Source organism: Amphibalanus amphitrite, unplaced genomic scaffold (genome assembly GCF_019059575.1).
Source record: "Amphibalanus amphitrite isolate SeventyFive unplaced genomic scaffold, NRLGWU_Aamphi_draft 000408F_arrow, whole genome shotgun sequence".
In the NCBI taxonomy this organism is placed as follows: domain Eukaryota; kingdom Metazoa; phylum Arthropoda; class Thecostraca; order Balanomorpha; family Balanidae; genus Amphibalanus; species Amphibalanus amphitrite.
In genome coordinates, this window is record NW_024881902.1 from 215,233 (window position 1) to 236,841 (window position 21,609).

The 21,609-nt window shown below is 49.5% G+C and overlaps 3 protein-coding genes and 2 non-coding genes across 11 annotated transcripts in view; 4 read left to right on the plus strand and 1 right to left on the minus strand.

Moving 5' to 3' along the window:
• The window catches only part of LOC122390770 (dynein axonemal heavy chain 12-like), a 158,857-nt gene extending 155,210 nt beyond the window's left edge, over positions 1 to 3,647 (minus strand). The window contains exons 1-4 of the mRNA XM_043384026.1: positions 3,609 to 3,647; positions 3,335 to 3,465; positions 1,151 to 1,459; positions 725 to 902 (exon numbers count right to left, since the gene is read on the minus strand). Coding sequence (XP_043239961.1) covers positions 725 to 902; positions 1,151 to 1,308 — 336 coding nt within the window. The 5' untranslated portion in view covers positions 1,309 to 1,459; positions 3,335 to 3,465; positions 3,609 to 3,647. The remainder of the gene's footprint in view (positions 1 to 724; positions 903 to 1,150; positions 1,460 to 3,334; positions 3,466 to 3,608) is intronic.
• A 263-nt stretch (positions 3,648 to 3,910) lies between these two features.
• On the plus strand, positions 3,911 to 10,858 carry LOC122390773 (glycerol-3-phosphate phosphatase-like). 7 transcript variants are annotated; one of them, XM_043384030.1, is made up of 7 exons: positions 3,911 to 3,929; positions 4,791 to 4,891; positions 6,326 to 6,486; positions 7,219 to 7,356; positions 7,813 to 8,020; positions 8,294 to 8,435; positions 10,111 to 10,858. In XM_043384030.1, the coding sequence occupies exons 2-7, from the start codon at positions 4,810 to 4,812 to the stop codon at positions 10,292 to 10,294; spliced, it is 915 nt and encodes a 304-aa protein (XP_043239965.1). In that variant the 5' UTR covers positions 3,911 to 3,929; positions 4,791 to 4,809; the 3' UTR covers positions 10,295 to 10,858. The 7 variants fall into 7 exon arrangements, 5 of the variants coding, with proteins under 5 accessions (XP_043239965.1, XP_043239967.1, XP_043239969.1 ...); XM_043384032.1 differs by having other exon boundaries at positions 3,916 to 3,999; XM_043384034.1 differs by having other exon boundaries at positions 3,924 to 3,989.
• Positions 10,859 to 12,141: 1,283 nt separating this feature from the next.
• LOC122390772 (zinc finger protein 628-like) lies at positions 12,142 to 20,048 on the plus strand. The gene is made up of 4 exons (XM_043384029.1): positions 12,142 to 12,722; positions 13,033 to 13,152; positions 13,590 to 13,734; positions 17,919 to 20,048. The coding sequence occupies exons 1-4, from the start codon at positions 12,326 to 12,328 to the stop codon at positions 18,691 to 18,693; spliced, it is 1,437 nt and encodes a 478-aa protein (XP_043239964.1). The 5' UTR covers positions 12,142 to 12,325; the 3' UTR covers positions 18,694 to 20,048.
• On the plus strand, positions 18,733 to 18,804 carry Trnap-cgg. The gene has a single exon. It is a non-coding gene; the product is annotated as a tRNA-Pro (tRNA).
• On the plus strand, positions 19,926 to 19,997 carry Trnap-agg. The gene has a single exon. It is a non-coding gene; the product is annotated as a tRNA-Pro (tRNA).
• Positions 20,049 to 21,609: the final 1,561 nt, after the last annotated feature.

Consider the following 21,609-nt stretch of genomic DNA (forward strand, 5'->3'; position numbering starts at 1 on the left):
CACAGGATGCTCGTTGCATTCAATAAGATAAATATTTTCTCGTCATCCAGTAATACCTATCTCATCGTGGGTCTTTATGCGTAGGCCCCAGCGTGAATTGTCCAATGTCCACTGTTCACAACAGTGATGGGTGAGACTTGTCGGACCAATATCGGGCCCGGAACCCGTGCAGATAGTGCCCTGGCGTCCTGGACCTGGCTGTATACCTGTCAGGGCCGCTCCGGACCACACTATACAGAATGCACCAGTGTCGGTAAAGACCGACATCGGTATACACCGACATATGCACCTGACGACGTGTCGTATGCACCGACATATACGACATGTACAGTACACCGACTACACCGTCCTGTCGGGGGCGCTTCCGACTCGACCCTATGCATACCTGCCGGCGCGACAGGTTATGAAAATAGGGCCCTTTTTGGTCCCAGGCGAGCTGTATGTACAAAAGATTTAGTTCTCCTTCATAAAAACATGCTGTATGGCTCGGAAGGTTTCAAGTCATTCATCCTATATGATAAAAATGCATTCCAGCAATCCGCAAACATATTACATTCCATCATGCATCGCAGTAAACGATGTAACGTCCCACTCCCATTGTTACAAAATGTGGCGGTCGGGTGGCTGCGGACCGGACCGGACTGCCGGCGGTGCCTGGCGTCGGCCGCGGCTGGGCCCGGTCCGGCGGCACACCGCGCGGCGTGCCCAGCCTCCCGCGACTCACCTTGACCATGTTGGCGAGCCAGCGCTCGGAGACGGCCGGGATGGGCGCCAGCTGCACGCAGCCCTGCAGGAAGCCGATGTGGTGCTGCTCCTTGAGCGTGGGCTCCCAGCCCGACGGCAGCGGGTGACGCTGCAGACGCTCGAAAACGCGCGCCTTGTCCAGCATCGCGCGCAGCTCCCTGGCAGGCCACACCGTGGGGCAGCGCTCAGCCACGCAACAGGGGTCAGGTATGGCTGCAGCTGCTGACAAAAGACGGCTAATCTTCGCAACATAATGAGCTTAAAACACTAACGCCTCTTCAGGCAAAACGGAATCAGTATCTGTTGACACAAAAGAGTGAACTATATGAAGATGTGAATTAGCCAAAAACACTAAAAAAGGACTCAATATCGTTAATGCCAATGTCGACGTCAATGCTCGACTTACAGATGTCGCTGCAGTTTGAGCTGCTTTTGTTTTTCTGCCCTGAACTTCAGCAGAAAGCAGTCCTTGTACTGGTCTCTGGCGAAAGGTCTCGGACTGGCATCCGGTACGGGCGGAAACTTGACTTGCGATGAGCTGGAGCTCTTTCTCCGGAGAGCCATGACGCTGTTTGAGTTCTTCTCGGGGTCTATCCGTTTACTCGGCTAGCTTTATTCACGTCATGCTTGGTTTTGCTGGCATGACACGCGTTACCAAGTGGTGTTGAGACATTTCCTCCTTTACAGCTTCGTTCATCATATATTTTCGATATGGCTGCCAGCAAAGATCGCAATTCAAATCGTTATGATGTGCACGCTAAATAGGCTTGTCGCCATCTTTATCTAAAAAAGTAATATTTCAAATTAACACGAATACACTTATTGCTGCACTAGGTCCTGCTGTAGTCTGTACTAGGACCGACCTGCTGTAGGTACAGCCCTCATCTCACTGCGTGGCAGGTATTCTTTTTTTTTTAGACAAAACCGATAATAGCTCGAGGGCTATGTTTCAGTCGATCGAAATTCATAGCACAGAGATGTACCATGCTCCGCTCTTTCGATTGGGTCTATCACTAAATAACTTACCTTTATACAAAGTGTGGCAACAAAAGACCAAAGCTTGTTTTGGGACAAATGTAAACTTTCGTGTATTGTTGGCAAACTGTATGAATTTTTTTTACCATGATGAGCTCAATCTACGGTGTGAACTGTGAAGCCTCGCGCGTCTTGGTCTTACGACAGATAGCATAGTTTTCGCGTTATTATCGGTTTTCTCGAAAAAAAAGAATACCTTCCACGCAGTGAGATGAGGGCTGTTCATAGGTAACACTATTCAACAAGACCGTTTCAGGGCTATGTTTTACGAAAACAACAACGGGACAGTCTGGTGGAGCGCGGCCACCGCTCGGTCCATCCCGAGGGACTGGTGACCAGGTCGCACAGCCAAGTATTAAGTAATCTTCACCACACAAACGGTCACCCCCATAGTCTTCAGTTCACCTCCACCGACCCCCCCCCCCCCCTCCCCCACGGCTCAGAGCTCCCCCACCCCCACCCTACCCTAAGTCTTCTCCGGTTACCGGTGTAAGGAGCCGTCGAAACTCGAGCCCAAGCCCGGAACATGAAGTGGACGGTCGAGAAACGCATTGGTTCTGATGATCAATGATCATGATGAAAACGGACGGTTCAATTGTCACATTTTCATAACCGAGCAATAAACTGTGAAAAGGTATCTGAAACAACTATTTCCAATCATAACAAATAAACTCATTGTTTAAGCCTGTCCCGTAGTTCAGTTAGTGGAGCATTGGGCTCCCGGTAGTAAGAGCCCGGGTTCGAAATCGACTCGAAACCGAGTCGCTACGGCGCTCGATATACGAGACTCATGAACATGATTGAGATTGGAGATGGTCAACTTGCTGATGGTGGGTGTGGGAGAAGCCGCAGCCAGTCGGTCAGTTGCGTGGGACAGGCCGTATCCTTGGTCAAACCTATACAGACGTAGAGAAGAGAACAGAGCTTGGCATGTCTTGTTAGTGGCCAGCTGAAAATAGGATTGAAGCGTGCCTCTGACGCCGTCTAATATAGCGCATTACGCGTTGGTTTGGTATCTACCATCTGCTATCTAGGTCTGGCTTTTATGGGCACGTTCAGGTTCAACTTTGGCCATCTAAATTATCCCGTTTATAAAAAAAATATCCTGTTTCGAACTACTCGTAAATTTATGAGAAGCATGCTCACTTTTCCAAATGAAGGGTTGGCTGAGGAGGTACGGTTGGCCGGGACAGTAGTGGCGGAACACCTTCAAGTAAGGGGGGGGGGGGGCGCCGCCGACTTTTGGTCCCATTCTTTCCGTGCAACGCCCATAGGGCTAATGTTGAAATGCCAAAATCAAAGGGGGCACGGTGCCCCGGTGCCCTCCCCGTTCCGCCGCCTATGGGCCGGGGCGATAAAAATCGATCTTTATCTTAGCTTAAAAATGATCAAAACCTACAGGCTACAACCACTCTAAATCACCTCAATTTTCGAGTCATCATACGTCTACGATAATGCATATGTAGGCATTATACAAATTACAAAATACAACTTACAATCACGGTCAGTTATGACAAAATGAAAAATCTGAAACATCCGGACAAAGTGCACTCACCAGTCACCGACCCGGACCGTCGTCGCATCCGCGCCCGCATCCGCCGTCAGCTATGAATGACTGAATCAGAATGAATTGGAATGAATGGGATTCCTCGCGTTACCTTCCGCCTTGCAATAGCATTGCATTACCTGGTGAACGGAAGGTGAATATCAGTTACATAGTTCGGTGTTAGTCACTCCTGCCCCGACTGCATTTCTCGTTCGTTGAGACTTGTGCAGCTTTCATTTCCGGCCATATCACTGATCTTGAACTTCTATTTTACCGATTTTACCGTTATCATCGTTATCATCCTCTTCCATCAGCTGACTGCAATCGACAGAAAGTAAGCAGACCGGAAATCAGAGGAATGTTACTATGGCAACCGACCTATCAAAACGCACACCATTATTCAGAGCATATTATTCTTATGTGAAAAATTGCATCATTTTTTCAAAGGAAAAAAAAACACAAAAAATTGCGAGTAATCTTTCGAAGCCATCAAATAATTATAAAAACAATGATTCGGGCAAGGCGTTTCAGGAATTTTTGATTGGTTGCGTTTTTGACGCATATGAGCCATTCACCAAAAAGCTGTTTGCTTCGGCCATTATTTGTACGGCTACGCGCCCTAATCCACGAAGAAGAAGGCCATTATTTGTAGCACAGTCACAGTGTTGGTGTAGGTCAGAGAGGGACTATCCAATTTACTGTAACTATTCGCGAAAAACCTGCGGAGGAGTGTGAAAACGCTAGTGGTGTCAATCGGAACCGGAATCTTCGGAATTCCGATTTTGTCCAATGTCCAATTCGGAATTCGGTTGGACAATGGCAGCAGGCTTTGGACAACTTTGGGACAATCGCTTGCTACACCTCAACATTTTTAAAAAGTAGTCGTGTTTAACATTGATTAGAAAGCTCAGCTTTCGATATGATTAACAATTTTGAGCTTGTAACGGTACATGAAAAGCAAATTAAATAACAGTGTTGAGTGTAAACTATTGCGTAGGTGTCGGACATCTTTGGACAAATGGCTGGCTTGGACATTTTTGGACGGACAATCGACGCAAGCATTGGACATTGGACGGACTTTGGACAAACGTTTTCTGAAATTGACACCACTAGAAAACGCCCCCCACCCCCCACCCCACCCATCCCAGCACGGCGCGGGTTAACGAAAGCTAAGGCATTATTTAGATTATCTTTTAATTTTCAGTGCCCTTGGAAATGTAGTAAAAAAATGATTGAACATTTATTGCGGCAAATTCATTTGATTGTCGTTTTGTACTTCGGTTTTTGCAGAGAAGGTATGCCTCTTGAATGAGGCTTTTGATGGATTGAACCACTTATTCACGAACCTACCTTACAAATGTTGGCTACCGTTGTCTTCTCATCAAATTAATGGTAAACATATCATTTCCTCTCTACCTTTCAGGGTAGATTGGATTACAACATTCCTTCCGATGTTGTGTTCCAGAATCCGCACACTGCGCACGATGAGGCAGGCAGTTCCGCTGGATTGTGAGAAGGCCAAGGCTCTGCTACAGTCAACAGATACATTCCTATTCGACTGTGATGGTAAGACACTTTCAGCTGTGTTATTAATTAATTTGTGATAAGACCCTTTGGCTTGAAGATTTTTTTATTTAGTCTGAATGTTTTCAGTGAGTGAAACTTTAACATCATCATTATTGGTGTTTTGCCAGCTGCTGATGTGCACGGGGGGAGGAGGGGGATATCCATGGACCCAGCCGTTCGGCCCCTGATCGAGCTAGAGCAAAAAACGAGCGTGTTCCCCGTGACGAGAGGAAATCACTGATGTCCAATTTTAAGGTCCTAGTTCATTAGTAAACATTACAGGTCAGGTCAGTGACCCAAGATTCGGGACCTGGTAGATTCTTAGGGTGAAGCTGTGTTGTGTTTTTTTTGGGGGGGGGAGGGTCATGATTCTGAAATTTACATTAGTTTTGATCAAAGATGATCAAATGTATTCATGCATTTGGATTAGATCGGGTCAGGTCTGGTCAACCAGTGGGGATCCCACTCACTGTCCATAGTAGGCGGAAACCACCACTGACAATTCATAATAGGTTACGTAGGCTACTTCTCAAATGTTCAAATGGGCGCCAATTTCGAAACAAGCTCCAAAAACCACCCCAGTTATGTGTAAAACTAGAAAAAGTGAACCAAGATCATCTAAGGTCAATGACCTGGACCTGGCCTTCACCGGTCATGTGACCTTGACAGCCACCACACTGTATTGCACAACCAGCATTTCACATGTTGCACGTTTATAATCAGCAGAAGTTTTGATCCGCTCGGATAATATGCGCTGACATGCGCTGAATCACATTCCGGCCTGACATGGTCTAGAGTAACAGGCCAAAGGTCACTGGGGTTAGGGTCATGAAATTTTCCCTGCAACTCGAAACCATTTAAATCATTGTGTCAGTTTCAGACAATTGTTTTTAGATTTATACACTTTCCAAAAGGGACTTTTATTTAATATAAGCACAGACATGTAAATCAAGACGATGAAGCAGTCTCCCGTGGTTGTTAGGGCACTCACGCCAGGCTCGCCAGGCTGGGTAACGAGGCTGATCTCACATGATCAGCGATCTCACGGGCTGCTCTCGCCTGCAGGTATTCACCACCAAATCTACTACGAATTCATCATTTTTACACACGTTTCACACGTTACAGCACACAAGCTCTTCATGTACATAGCTCCATGTAGCAGCTTTAAATTTTTACACTCTGCAAGGATGTGGGATGTTTGCTCTTACCAATTTCTTCAATGCCATTTTTTATTTAACATGGTGTTTTAGTTTGTGTTAAATTTTGAAGTGTGATACAAATAGGTGATTCCTGCTTGAAGGCATTATGTTTGCATGCTAATTTGGTGAAGTTTAAAACATAACATGTTTAAATAATTTAAAATACAATTCATTGATTTCGAGAGATTATTTTAGTTTTCAAGTGACATGCGGCCGCCATACCCGCCCGTTTCAGGCGTCCTTTGGAACGGTGGTGACGTGATAAAAGATGCGAACGCCGTCGTAAACAAACTGCAAGAACTTGGAAAGAAAGTGTTTCTGGTAACGAATAACAGTACCAAGACAAGGGACGAATATGTTGCCAAATGCGCTAAGTTGGGATTTAACTGCAATGAGGTGGGTGCGGCGCTACTCGAGGCTATTATAGTTGTTACACAGTTATTCGCTCAAACATGGAAACGACATTTTCTGTTCCCTTCAATCTCATGGCGGCAGGCGTCTTCACTTGAGTCATTTTAACCATTGGCTTTGAGATGTTGATTTTGGAAATTATTTTTTATATTGAATTATGTTTATGTGGCTAAACGTCAGATTCAAAAGATGTTCCTCCTCATGATCTTCCTTCTCCTCATCAAGGCCTCATGGTGTTGTAATAAAAAATTGATGTGATATTGGGAGCACATAACTGGTTCCAAACATGTAGTAGCTACTTTGTTTGCGGGGTCGGTTTCTTTCACTTGGTAATAATATACCTTATATACTTAACTTGTTATGTTAATAAACGTACAAGCATTATGTTCACTTTCATCCATGAAAGGTGTTTTTAATCAATGACAGAAACTGCATACTAAGTCGAATAATACCTGAGATTGAGGAGCATTTAAAGAAGTCCAGAGGTAAATATTTTCCGTCGTCCTGTATGGGCGCGGTGGCGCGCTCTGTCGGCTCATGTCGTTTGGAATGCCAGTGTTATTCGGACGCGCACAGATGTCGCTGTCACCACCTCTGTCCAGTCACTGGCGAGAATAAACACATTTTTCTGCCATGGTAAGCTCAAGGGATTGCTGCCTTTTTTGTGTGACAGTGGTTGAATGTCCTCAAACCATCTTTGTTTCCGGGTGTTTACAGCCTCAGGTGATCAGCACGTCCTATCTCACGGTGCAGTACCTCAAGTCGTTACACTTTGACAAGAAGGTGTACTTGGTGGGCTCATCTGGACTGAGTCGTGAGATGGACGCAGCCGGCATTCGCCACCTCGGCGAGGGCGTGAGTGGTGCAGGGGTTCGCTTCGTAGGGACATAAGAAAGATAATGATCTGTCTGTCATGTTTCGTTTTTTTACGTGATACAGGTATGTACTGGATACTGGGCAGTTTATTTCGGGTACCTGGATTTAAATGGGTTTCAGTCCCCTTGGTTAATCATTGATGAGCGGCCAATTCGAGCCGCTGCGCTGGCCGATGTTTTCTCCCAGCGAATGCGGCTTGCTGTCGTTGGCGGCGGCCGCATTGGAGGCGGGATGAACTCGATGGGTGGGGGCGGGATGCGGGAACGCTCGTTTTTTCTTGTACTCGGAACTTCCCGTGTTGGCGGTAGATGTCAGGACGCGCGCGACAAGCTCCGTCTAGCATGGGTTACGGCCTTGGAAGTATGTAGTTATGTCACACAAAGGTGTTTTAAGAAATGTTTGAAGGTGTTTTAGAGAAACGTATGTTTTCTTCAGCCGGACGTCATGGAGGGTAACGTGTTTGACGGCCGGCTGGACCACATCCGCCTGGACCCGGAGGTGGGCGCCGTCGTGGTCGGCTTCGACAGCCACATATCATTCAACAAGATCCTGAAGGCGTCCTCATACCTGAAGAACCCCGACGTCCTCTTCATTGCCACGAACCGCGACGAGCGCTTCCCCATGGAGCATATCGTCTGCCCAGGTGAGCGAGTAGTCCGCCCCGGCCGTGCCTTTTGTCGAGGGCTTTCGCCATACCTGTAAAAGGTTGAGGTAAATGAATTACTTCAGTCAATAAACCGGAAATAAGCTCGGGGAGGGCGTATTCCGTGATGAATTTCACATGCATGTCGAACTTCTGATGACTGTTGAGATGCTTCAACGAAAAAGTATATTTTATGTAATACTTCGACAGGCTGTAGCTGTCCTCCGACAACCCGTTCTGTGTACCGATGTGTATGTGTCGTCTCGGCGGCAGGCACGGGCACCATGGTGACTGCGGTGGCGGTGGCGTCCGGCCGCGAGCCCACCATCATGGGCAAGCCGTCGCGCGAGGTGTTCGAGGCGCTGCGCCGCCAGCACGGCCTCGACCCGGCCCGCACGGTCATGGTAGGCGACAAGTGAGTGACGCGGTCAGCACCGGCTGAAGGCGCGCGGCGCAGCGGGCACCGGATAATCAGCGACGCGCTGAGAGGCTACTCATCATTTGCCGTCTAAATGCAGTTCTCCTAAAAGCGACGCGACGACAAGCTGTTCAAGCCTCCCGTTGTCAATCGCACACGTTTTAACAAACAAACAAAAATGGAGAGGTTGACGGCCCTCATGGACCCTTACGTCCAGCTCGCCGGTTCCTGGATAAAGTAGGATGGTGAGTCGCTTATTCTTGCGGGTTCAAGACATACAATTTAACGCAGTGTAGAAGATTTCAAAAGCTAACTTTGGTTTTGTGTGGGAAAGATGAAACCTTTGCGTCATTAAGGCAATATACCGGGTGATCATTTTTGAATGATACAAAAAGAAAGTCGCCACGTGCAAAGATAGGACAAGATATTTTGATTTCACGTGCTGGTTTACATGAGGGACATTTGGACATTTTGTTTTTTATCAACATTGTCCAAGTCCGTCCTAAGGTACGGTAAATATCATCCGTTTTTATAGCATACCCTTTTTGGACATCTTAGTGTAACGATGCAATATCTCAGCTGGATGGCTTTGCAGCACAACCAATTTTAGTTCATGGCGCATGTGCAAAGGCAATAGCACGGTTATACGGGCTTCCTGGAACCTGCAAAGGATCTTGGAGTGCACGAAGACACTAAGAATAACAAAAATTCCGAAGTGGACATTGTTGATGGAAGTGCGTTCGAGTGCACTGGTTTGGCGGACCCGGGGACGGTACGGCCTTCTAGAGAATGCTGTAACCTGTCGTTTGGCCGGCTTTGTATGACTAATTCACGCGTCTCCGACACTCTTTTCAACAAGACTGTGCTTCTCCACACACATCCGCGCCTGTCATTGAGTTCCCGTGCCCCAAAGCTGGTAAGCCTGCAGTTTGCGAATAAGCGAGCACGACCGCCCGTCTTACAGCCCGGACTTCTCGTGACTGTACTTGAGTGTCTGGCCTCACCTAATGACAGGTGTGGTCAGATGTGAGCCAAAGACAATTGCACATCTAATAGTGGTAGAAGGATACTTTACCCGGAGCATGGGACGGCGGCGATAATCAGCAGAAAATGGTCAGACAAACCCGGCATCGAGCGGAGCTCAGCTGGTCGGCGGTCCGCGAGGGGTGCACACTTTGGGCACCTCCTCTAAGCTGGCTATTGACATTAATGACTGACTGTGTGTTCCAGATAAAATGTCCCACCGTACGTGTTCGATGGGTGTGTTTGGTTTAACTATCCAGCTTAACACATGGCTGATATTAACAAATGTTTTTGTATCATTCAAAAATGATCACCCGGTAACAACGCTGTGAACAGTGAAGGACATGAGGTGGTCGTCAGTTGAGCAGGTCGTTATGGACAGATGCGTCGCCATATTGGAACGTGCTCTGTGCCCACCCACGCACCTGTCTCCCTCGGAGATTAAGTCGCCTGCAGAGCGGGCTCTGTCTCCGAAATGAGTAGTTGTGTTGCGCACCGCTGACTGGCTCTCTGCGGCTGCCTCACGGCGCTGCTTAGTTTGTGGACTGTAACATTTATATTTAAATATCAGGTTACGTTGGTGGCCGTAGTTGTCACCTGGTGTACTCGTGAAGCCCGCGGACCGAGCACGGTTTGTTTTCCCCGGCAGCTGCAAGACGGACATCACCATGGGTAACGTGTGCGGTCTGCGGACGCTGGCCGTGCTGACGGGCGTGACGACGCGCGCGGACCTGGAGCGGCTGGTGGCGGACTCGGCGGCCGACGGCGCCCTGGCGCCGCAGGTGCCCGAGCTGGTGGCGCCCCAGATCGGCGACCTGCTGCCCTTCCTCTGATGGTCAGCGGCGGGCGAGGGGCCGCCTCTCCGGGCCGTCACAGAGGACGAGGGGGGGGGGGGGCTCTCGGCCGGGCAGCTCCGACAGCCGCTCTGCTGCACTGGGAGACGCGGCCGGGGCTCCCTCAGGGATAGCAGTAGGTACTGCCACGCAGACGGTAACGGGAAACACTAGTCGGAATAGATAGCCACATTGTTAGTAGCCATGACGGTTCCCTGTTAAAGGATATAAGAATCAATGATATTATTTTATTCTCTTTTAGCGGCAGCCTGGGACACAGACGTACACGTCTCGCCACGGCGTTAACTCAGGACGTGTCCCCGCGAGTCCGCAATGTTTGTCAGCAGTTCGTTTTACCGGTACTATCTGGCGGTCCTGTGAGCTGGGCCAGCCGGCCGTTCCTATGGAACTGGTGCTTTAGCTCCCCTGTCTCACCTACCTGGTCATCTCAGAGTTCTGTGTTACAGGCCACATCATATGCCATTCGCCGTGTTGGTGTAACGCTTGTATGTCTCTTACAGCTGTAAGCTCGCAAATAAATGTAGCATTGACATTTGCATTCTAGCCATCGATTTTTGAGCGCAACATGAGCAATACCTGTGCAATGTTTGTTGAGCCTTTCACTTTAATCCGGAATGGAATGCTCCATGTTGACATATGTGTTGCCTAACATCGTGAGTCATAACTGGCCAATGGCCGCGCGTGCCGTCAGTCGCCAATTATTTGCATTGCAGGGCGTAGGCGCCGACTAGCTGCCGGTCGGTTATTTCCGGCCGATCGCCGGCATACCACAAGCCGTTTGTTTTACGTGATAGTCCGATGGCCCGGCGTCCACCCCGATCATGAAGTCATGTTTGAACGCTACTACGAGCCGGCGCCAGATATCGCCCACACTTAGCGCACTCCAACCAGCGTACCCGGCCGGCAGTTACAGCACGTGGTAGCGTCCCCCCACCCCCACCCCGGCGGGGAGGGGGACGCCGCGTCTGTCCGGCGCCGGCGTCCGTGGGGCCCCCGCCGGTTCTTTTTACCCAATGTTTGTGCACTTGTCGCGCGAGCGCGGGTGCCTCCGGCGTTATCTACCGGTTGGCGCGGTTAGTTCAAGGCGTTGGCGCCAAGGCCACGGTAGCGGCGACGCTGGCGCACGGTGGTCTACGCGAAACTCATTCCAAGCAGAAATGAGCCGGCGGCGCTGAGGACGAGAGGAATGATTTGATGTTCAGAAAACGACAAATCCCCTAAAAAAATAAGCGAGGCAAAAAACACGCATAATTTGGACCTAGCATAAGGAGAATTGCGTTGGGGATTGCCGCGATGAGTTTGACATGAATTTTGAAATGAAGTGAGAGGGGCGTGGTGAAAGGTGATAAACCCATAAATTTTGGCGGACCTTTTACAGCTGTGGTCAAGCTCAAGGTCTCCACCACCAGCGGGCCGGGGGGGGGGGGGAGTCGCGGCATCCGGCCACCAACAATTTCGCCACCAATACGGCTTAGATTTGGAGGTAAAGGTGTGCATTTTCGGGTGCCCCCCCCCCCCCATTCCTAAGTCCGTTTCGGAGCCCCTCGCTATGGCGACCATTTGCAGATCTTGCAAGTCTGCATCGCACGGGGGCGATGTCATGCACTCGCGAAAAGTTGGAGATCCGATTTGTTATTTATCTTTGCGTACAAAGCTAACTTCAATGTATGGGGGGACACGAAACTCAGTCCACTAATTTTGGTGTAAAAAAAATGTTTTCAAATTAAAAAGTAAAACTGGCTTTCCTGCAGACCAACTAGTTTCCGGTTTAAATTCCACTGTGCGCCGACGGTACCCGTTTGCACGTTTGGAGCGTTCCTTTAACCGGTCACGTGATTTAAACGACGGACCAATGAGGAGCTTTAAATCGCGTTCGCGCGCCAAGCGTTTGAGCGTTTTGGCGGACTGGCGTCGCGGTGCTCCCGGAGAGCGGTGGTGTCTTTAAATGCCAGTTTCTCGGAAGGAATTGTGTTTTTGTGGTCGCAGCTGCTGTTGATCAACAAGTACGAAATGGAGCAGGTGTCAACACCTATGGCAGAACGTTTGAGAGACTATTTGTGCTACAGCCACGACGTGAAAGTCTCTGGTGACTCACTGAATGTCCAGCCTGGCTACAGTGTGTATGACCTACTTCAGTCCAGCAAGACTAAGACTGAGGCAGATTTCAGCAGTGCACCTCATGAAACTGATGTATCAACTCCAGACCAAAAAATCCCTAATGCAACACTGGACTCGTCAGGCTCAGGTGATGTGGATCACCTTCGTCGCAGAGGCCGTCCAAGGAGTGAAGACATTGAGCTTCTTCAAAATGTAGGCAAGAGGGCTAAAAGCCTCATTCAGTGCAAGTTCTGTTTCAGGGAGTTTCCTAGGGAAAAATCACTACAAGCACACATTCGTGTTCACACAGGTACGTCGTTCAGTGCTCCCAGTTGGTACCTATCCTTCCCCTGTAACTTACAGCCATTCTAAGCCATTAATTGAAGAGCTTATGCAATCACAAGTCTGAGTGACTTTCACTATTTCCATTTTGAAATTCACCTCCAATTTATAGATAGTGTGGCATTGCAGGATATTGCATCACATGTATAAATAATAAAAGTTTTAGGTCGAATAAGTGTGAGTTCATGTTAAGGATATGGAAGTCATTGTAATGCCCCCAGAAAGATGTCTTACATTTTGTCATTTTCCACTGACGCAGATGGTGGTCTGATCCGCAGGTGAACGTCCATTTGTATGTGACTACCCTGGCTGTGGCCGGCGGTTCACCCAGAGTGGCCAGCTGAACACCCACCAGCGCCTCCACACGGGGGAGAAGCCGTTCACCTGCTCCACACCAGGTATGTGTTGGCACGCACTTTCTATGCAGTTCAAGTTCTGTTTTCACTATTTTATATTATGCTTCTGTTTGATGCCCTTTTTTGTTATATATAAGCACAGTCATACAAATGCATTTGCGTAGGTACAAGAGCCAATGTTAAAAATGTTTCAGCCTTTTAGGTACATCTGAAAGGTCTGCAGATTGATCACAGGGTCCTGAATTGATAAGATTCAAAGAAATTAACAAAAAAGTTACTTTGGACTTTTGAGTCAAAACATTGCAAATTTAATGGAAGGCTGTCCAAAAAGTAGAAAACACATTAATAAGATAGGGTTTTTTTCCATTGCAAGTATTGGAATGAGGCTAAATCTGACATGAGTAATGATTGTGTTATGATAGTGAAGAAGCCAGTTCAAGAGAATGGCGGTGGTTAAGGTGCTTGGTGTTTTGTCCCAGGGTGTACGAGCCGGTTCACGCACGCCAACCGCCAGTGCAGCCTGCACCCCAAGTCGGCGCTGCACCGCGTACCTCCCGAGGACTGCGTGCCCTGCGCCAAGATCCTCAACGAGGCGTCTCCCGATGTGCGAGAGTGGTTCCAGAGGTGAGTCACTGGAGCCGCCCGTCAGGAATCCGTAATGGCTGGCTGGTAAGAAAACGTATGTAAGTATTGTAGCAAGCATTGCTGATAAAGTACAGAAGAATTCGCTTAATGAATCCACCTTGGTGACAAGGCGTTTTGGATTTAATAAGCGGTGGCTTTATTAACCGGAGTAGTCATTTTGAAAAAAGTATGCATCGCAGCTCTACAGTTGACTACATGATGATATTCCACAGAAAACAAACAGAACTGTCTGAGATGATAGACTGTGCAGCATCACGCATGCTGAGTAACACAGGACCTAACTCTCGCCATAGATACAATGAATTGTGTGATAGGCGGCAGACTACGGCTTAGTCAAGCGTTCCGTTCCACTGGTAGATAGTAAGAGGTGTAACAAGCAGATAGATTACCACTCCTCATTGCCTGAGGGCTGTTGGGCCCTGTGTGCGGTCGGACCGCACACAGCCTCCAAGCTCCGCCCACTGCGTCCCTACGTCAGCCTTCCGTCACCGCACACAGCGATCGCTGTGGCCGGTCGGGACTGGCCACAGCGTACCGTCCACCGCACGCAGCCGTGACGTCAGAGCCGCCTACCCGTCCCCTACCCCCACGCCTGCTGGACCCACCGCACACACCGCACGCAGCAGTGTGCGGTGCCCGTGAACACCCCTCAGATTTATTCCAATGAAAGCGACCAGCGCACACCAGGCTGTCACAGTCAGCGATAGCGAAGTCAACACATCCATCCACGATCACTCTCCTGTCAAGCCTGCCATGCCAACGAAACAGTCGAGTATTGCCTGTTTTGCCGGGAACAGTCAATTTTCAAACAACGACAGCTGTGATGACTCAGAAAAGCAATCAATCGCTCTCAATAATTTATTTTTCAGAGGCGTAACGGTCATTTTCAACTTGGATCAGCCCTGATTTCACTAGATCAATTAAGTGTCAAATTTTCCCGCCAATTTTCCCGTCTTTCGCATTTTTTACAAATGATTCATGAACTTTTCGAGCTACAGCATCGCGGAAAAGCGCATTCCATGGCTATTTGTCGAAGCTTTTTGGCAAGAATGTCCCCACATTTTATCCAGATTTGATCGAGGTCAAGGGTATGGCACACAGACTGCAATAACTGCCAAAATAGAGGAATCTTGCCGAATCGATTTTTCCGCGTCATTTTTTTCATCATTGTTGGACATTTTTGTCACCATTCTGTTTCTCTCCACATCTACAGGGTGTCTCAAAAGTTCGTTCACAGGTACCAGCCATGCTTTTTTGTCAATAATTCTGAATCAACAATTAATTAACGGTCGAAATTTTGCATGGGCATTCGTAACAACCTTCCTCAAGCAGTCTCATCGTTTTCAAGCGCATTCCACCCTTCATGAGCTCACAAAAAGGGTTCATCTCTGACCATGGGTCAGGCATGAAAATAGAGGTCGCAAAATCGGGTCGGCTGAGAAACTCTATTTCAGGAGTAATGGGAATGGTTAAGTCGGAAATGACCCATGGCAAACTGTCGGCGAGGATGAGTACAACATGATGATCATCTGATAAAAACGGTGGCTAAAATTTTTGAAGGACAAAACCATGCGAGACTAACAGCGTTTTGAACGACCCTCGTACGGCAGCAGACTCGTGCTCCGGAAAGCAGCTTAAAATGAAGTCATAACTATTGAAAACTGACAAGAAGCTTACAGACAGAGGTTACCCAGTTTCAAAAATTGCAGGTCATCGTAAAATAAAGACAAAGTATCATTTTAAATTGTTTATCATATCTATAACGCTAAATTTTGGGGGAAAATAACACGAAAATCGTCAATGCCAAGGACAACTGACCCTACAAAAGTGTCAATTAATGTAAATTTTTATCTTACGAAGTTTCAAGAGGCAGATCTGGAGCGAACAGCTTTCTTTTAGACACAAAATCCCGACAAAACCGCACGATGGACAGGTTTTGGCCGTTTACAAAGCAGAACCTCTCCTGAGGAAAACACTCCGCAACCCAGTGAAGATCTTGTCATGGGGAATGATGAGCGTTTGGGATTTGCAAAATTTGCACAACGTGTCTAAGAAACAGATGGCCGACACATTCTTCTACGATATGCTGCGAAAAATTTGCCCCTGGCACTTCCCATTTGTTCAGGAATGGGGTTGTTTTGAAAAGGAAAATGGTGCTTGGGAGGTCGGCGCCAGTCATTCATGAATGAGTTAGCGCCAGAGAAGACCTACAAAATACTCACGGATGGTGTCGATGCAAGCTGACGGCTTTCAGGGAGAAGCGGATGTTGCCGGGGAGCTCGTCAAACCTAAATCCGACGCAGAAACTGCAGGGGATTCCCCTACAAGAGCTTGAAAGCTGGTAACCTTCTATCAGCCTCCGGCAGCTGACGGAGCGACGAAAATCGGTATGGACAAATATTTTTGGAGATACAGCAAATAGTTTGATTTCCAACCTTCCGAATCAGTTGTCAAAGCATGCATATTTGTCTAGTGTGCACACAGACACCAAAACCTTAGATTTTTGGCCGGTTCTTATATGCTTTATGGGCATGGGAAATGTGTGAACGAACTTTTGAGACACCCTGTAGATGCATCGAATGAGCAATAATTTGACGTTAAAGATCAAGATGAAAATGTGACCGCATGTCAAAGCTATCTCTTAGCCGGAAGAGGTTATACTCCGAGTTGAATACGCATAGCAATCGATCGGTATTGCTGAGTTGAACGCATCCCATTTTCCAGGTGCTATTATGAAAAGTATGAATACTATTATGAATACTATTATGAAAAGATTATTCTTTTAATGTGAAAAATTGATGCAGGATTAGCTCTCAAGTTTCTAGGCGTGCATTTTCTGCACGCGTAATGAAAACTGTAGTGTGGCTTCAAACGGTGGCGGGAGTTTTGCCTTTGGGCTAGAAACGTGAATTGATAAATGATTTTAGCAAATAGTGGTTTTCAAATGTCGATTTGGGAACATTATGACGCCACATTTTTTTACTTGTAACTCTGAGTGGAATGGGTAGGCACTGTGGTCCAAGTAAGTTAATAGCTAGGTGCTTTGTTGGACTTTGGGGGAAGTGGCCTGCGAAAGAACATTTGCTTGGCGTTGGCTCAGGCTCTGTCAATCGGTTCATTCAAAATTGAAGCTACCTTGAACCCTCGCATGTGTAGGGGGGGGGGTGTCGGATGGACCTCCCCCCCCTCATGGTTTTTCGCGAATAACTCGCGCAAAAAGCGGCCGATCGCGACGAAACTCTCAGTACCCTCGAGTTGATCAATCTTGCACCTACTCTGAAAATTTCATGACCCTGACCCGAGTGACCTTTGACCTGTGACCTATTTCTCGAGGCCATGTGTGGCCGGAATGGCGATTCGGCGTATGTCGGCTCGCATTAGCCGCGCGTTTGCAAGATTTTCGTGGTTTCAATTGTTCAAACATGTGATTCGATGTTGCTCCCATGCATTAGGGTGGATATCAAGGTCACCTGAAGGTGAAGTCAGGTCATTGACCTTTGGTGACCTCGGTTCACTTTTTCTAGTTTTACATGTTTCTAGGCTAGTTTTTGGAGCTGAATTCGAATTTAGAAACCATTTGAACATTTACGAAGTAGTTTCGGTGTCTTCGTACATGTAACGAACGAAGCTGTCAGAGGCGTTTGACACCTACTACGAATACCCGTTACGACCCTTACTGGGTGACCTGACCTGACCTGACCCGACCCGACCTGGTCTAAATGCTTAAAAACATCATCTGTGATCAAAACTAACACGATATTCGTAACCAGCACCCCGAAAACCCCTATAGCAGCTACACTTTACGACTTTCTAACAGGTCCCGATTTTCCCGAGTTTTGGGTCACTGAACTGACCTGAAAGGTCAACCAATGACCCAGGCCCTTAAAATTGGGTATCGTCGACTTCGTCTCGTGACGGGCAACACGCTCGTCTTTTCCGCAAAGCTCTAACTCGATCAGGGGCCAAACGGCAAGGGGGTCCAACCGACCCCCCCCCCCTACACGTTAGAAGCTAGCAAACGCCGCACACATGCGAGGGTTAAGTAAACAATAAAATTGATGTAATGACACCACGGCTCAGAGCATACTGTATCGGCTGCGGCTCGGCACCCGTTGTGTTCCTAGCAGATGGGTCGTCCACTGACAGCGGCCTCTCTGCGGTAGGTTCTACCGGCAGCGGATGGAGCGGACGCCGGCCAAGGGCGCGCGCCGGCCGGCCGCCAAGGAGCAGTGCCAGACGCCGACGCGCTCCACCGAGCTGGACGGCGGCCGGCTGTCGCGGCTGAAGCGCGGCCTGGCGCCGCTGCTGCAGCAGCACGGCGAGCCAGAGCCGCCGGCCGAGCCCGACACGCCGGCCGAGCCGCGGCGACCCGAGTGCCGCGAGCAGCCGCCGCCGCCCGAACCGGTGAGGATGAGCCCGCGCAAACACCCGCGCCCGGTGATTGTGTCGCCGCCGCGGCGGCCCCTGCCTGTCACAGAGATGTTCCCCGAGCCGCTGAGCCTGGTGGTGCGCCGCAGCCCGCGGCGCCACCCGCCAGCCAGGCCCGCGGCCGCCGCCGGCTGGGACAGCGACGAGAACACGCCCGTCCGCCAGAGCCCGCGCCGCGAGGAGGCGCGCCGCCGCTACCAGGCACTGCTGGCCGGCAGTCCGGTGCGCAACCCCAAGAAGCGCTGGTTCATCCAGTGTCTGAAGGATCAGATGTCGGGCACGCTGTCGCTCAGTCCCGCCAAGACGCCGGCGTCGGCGGTGGGCTCGCCGGCGGCGGCGCACGTGCCGACCATCACGCAGCGCCGGCTGAACCTGGACGCCATCGACGACCCGCCGCCGCGGCCCAGCGTCATCCGCGCCGGCGCCTCGCGTATGGTCGGCGCCATGGCGCTGGTGGAGCTCTCCAACACGCGCTGCTGGGAGGGCCAGGCAGCGCCACCTCAACAGTGAAAGTGGGTCTGTTCTGCTTTCCGACCGGTGGGATAGCGCGGCTCGTTGGTCTAGGGGTATGATTCTCGCTTCGGGTGCGAGAGGTCCCGGGTTCAAATCCCGGACGAGCCCATTCGCGTTTTCGTGTTCGTTTTGATGCGCTGTGAGCTAAACCTGTGCTGTTTGGTCATACTGTTTTGTAGCAAGTAGTTCCTGTCTTATCATAATACTCGTCATGCGTCCAAGTCTCTTTCATTTTGCCTCGGTTTGACCCGATCATGAAAGCGCTGGTATCAGGGAGAGGACTAGTCTAATCAATTACCCTCCCCCACTTTCCTTGACTACGTGTCCGCACGTATGGTTCCATTCCTAGTATAGTTTGCCTTAGAATGTGTTTAAAAAGTGGAAATCGGGATGTATCCTGGCTTTTGGTATGAATTTATGTGTTGTGCAAACACTGCAACTTTTTGCGCAGAATGTTGCATTGACGAGGAGGTTGTTTTGTTTTAGCGCTGCTTTATCAGACCCCCTGAGGCACCTTTTTGCAGTTACCGTCCTTTCGAGCGATGTTCCTTTAGCGATCGCGATTCGCGAACACTGGAGGTGCTGGTTGGTGGCTGGCACCACTGAATTGTTGAGCCAGATTTGGGGGTCGCTTTTACTTTTGCCTCCTGACTCGCGCATCTTGCTTTTAAAATCGTCATCTCTTTTGAGAAATTTTGTGTTTGTATTTATTACTTTACGTAGCTACTGTTTGTGCGTCGTACTGTAAATATGACAATCTGCTAATGTTGCCGCTCTCGGCGCTAGTGCCTATTATAGTGTGCTTTGCTCGCGTGCCGGCTCGGGACAGAGCTCGGCGCTCCCGCGGCTGTGTGTGCCGTCCAGGGAGGTATGCTCGCGGTGCACTGGGGTGAAATCGTTAGCAATCACCTTCATACTTCTCAGAGGCTGTCTTGTTTGCACTTTGCTCTGTAGCATCGTAATCGGTTTAATCCAACTTCTTGATCCGCCGATGGGTCGTGCTCCCGCTTTGTAGGCCAGTTAAGCGACTAAGTGTTCCATGTGTGGGGGGGGGGGGGCGTGATTTGATGCTGTCGCTCGTGTACAAAACGCCCGTCGGCTGCGGCTTGTAGTTACAAGTCGCGGCGCGACCGGAACCGGCTGTGTGGTTACTTGTGGTCTGGTTAGCGAGGGGATGCCTGGCTTGTTCTACTCGGCTGTCTCTCAATCAGCAGGGATGTTTGGTAGTTGGCTCGTTGGTCTAGGGGTATGATTCTCGCTTAGGGTGCGAGAGGTCCCGGGTTCAAATCCCGGACGAGCCCTTGCTTTTATATTACTTTTTGTAGACATAACAATAAATTTTAATAACATGCTGTCTGTCTATTGGTGTGAGAAATGGCCTACGCTCGAATTGCCCCGTAGCTATCAACGACGGCAGGGACTCACACGCGCTTGCGTCTTTCGCCATTCTGTGTTTAAACAATAGAGGTAGAGGAGCTAGAGGAAAATGGCACCCGTGGCCCCTCCCTATGTCCTTGAGGTCATCTTAGGTCACAAAAATGGTATGCAACAGTGTTTCGCTAAAAGCACACTAGAGCGATGAAAACGCCTTAGATTGTATTGATATCTTTGTGGGATCCAAACAATGTTGGCTTTTACCACCACAGTGTCAAGTTACCCAGTAAACATGACGACGTCGGCCCGACGTCGGGCCGAGGCTCGGCCCGACGTCGGCCAAACGTCGGTCCAACCTCGGCCCGACATCGGCTGGACGTCGGATATGCCCGCATGTTCCGACGTCCAGCCGAAGTCCAGCCGACGTCGGGCCGAGATCGTTTGCCGAGGTTGACGAGATCGTTTGTCGTTGGACCGACGGGGCCGACGTCGGCATGTTTATTGGGACAACGCGCCAAAAGTATCAACCGGCGGCGGGATTCGAGCCCCCCAGTCGCCGACGTCGGCATGTTTACTGGGACAACACGCCAAAAGCATTAGCCGGCGATGGGATTCGAACCCCGTGTCATCCGAACGCGAGGTTAGTGCGCTAACCACTACACCACGCAGCCAACTAACAAATTTGGTTTGTTTTGTTGGGTTATGCCCTTTCGGTCTGACAAGACCATTTCAGAGCCGGAAGGATCATAGTTTGGAGACATTGGTCTTCTTGGCGAGCACCCTGGGTCCAGTTCATATAGAGTCCCTGGTCCCATTGCTGTTACGTGACACTTATTGGAAAGGGCGACCCCACAATGGATTCATATAGCCACTCTTACAAATACACACCTGCACCAACGTTTCCCAAAGTGTCCCTTTGATAAGCGGCACTTTGGCAAAGTGACACTTACCGACTGGCCTTTCTATATGAACTGGGCCCGGCCCTGGTGAGTTGCCGGGGCTGAGCCTGACCAAAGGATAGGCCGAGCAGCCCCCAAGCACTCACCGCTCCCGGCTACGGGCGAGCTCGGCTTACGGGCAATCCCAAATGGGATAAAGTTTTCCGTCCAGTCCGGATCAGGGGGTTGCGGCGTGGAGGAATATTTGAGTTTCCTGAGGATATTTTGAATACAGAAGCTCTTTATGAAGCATGAAACATGTATTTTATATTATTTTAACGGTCAAAACAGCGGCCGATGTCGGTCCGACGTCGCCCCGACGTCGGCCCGACGTCGGCTGGACCTCAGCAATTGATCTCGGTCCGACGTCGGCTGACGTGCGTGAAGTTAGCGTCGTATTCCGCGACGGATTCAGCGTCGAGTCCGAATTTCAACTAAACCCAACCTATCCGATGCAGTTTGGGACGCTGATTCCGAATATCGTATTCATTTCAAATTTCAAGGTCATCTTCAAGGTCAAATCACGGATTGAAATTGAGTCCCCGATTTTTCCTACACCGATCGTCCGATCCGATTTCTGAAGGTCGCATTCGAAAGCTAG

What these genes read in the sequence shown, in the direction of transcription:
- LOC122390773 (XM_043384030.1), top strand. Translation starts at nt 4,810, where the DNA reads ATGAGGCAGGCAGTTCCGCTGGATTGTGAGAAGGCCAAGGCTCTGCTA. An exon ending in TTCGCCACCTCGGCGAGGGC is followed by an intron (nt 7,357 to 7,812) that starts GTGAGTGGTGCA and finishes TGTTTTCTTCAG; the next exon opens with CCGGACGTCATGGAGGGTAA. An exon ending in ACGGTCATGGTAGGCGACAA is followed by an intron (nt 8,436 to 10,110) that starts GTGAGTGACGCG and finishes TTTCCCCGGCAG; the next exon opens with CTGCAAGACGGACATCACCA.
- LOC122390772 (XM_043384029.1), top strand. Translation starts at nt 12,326, where the DNA reads ATGGAGCAGGTGTCAACACCTATGGCAGAACGTTTGAGAGACTATTTG. An exon ending in ACACATTCGTGTTCACACAG is followed by an intron (nt 12,723 to 13,032) that starts GTACGTCGTTCA and finishes TCTGATCCGCAG; the next exon opens with GTGAACGTCCATTTGTATGT. An exon ending in GTGCGAGAGTGGTTCCAGAG is followed by an intron (nt 13,735 to 17,918) that starts GTGAGTCACTGG and finishes TCTCTGCGGTAG; the next exon opens with GTTCTACCGGCAGCGGATGG.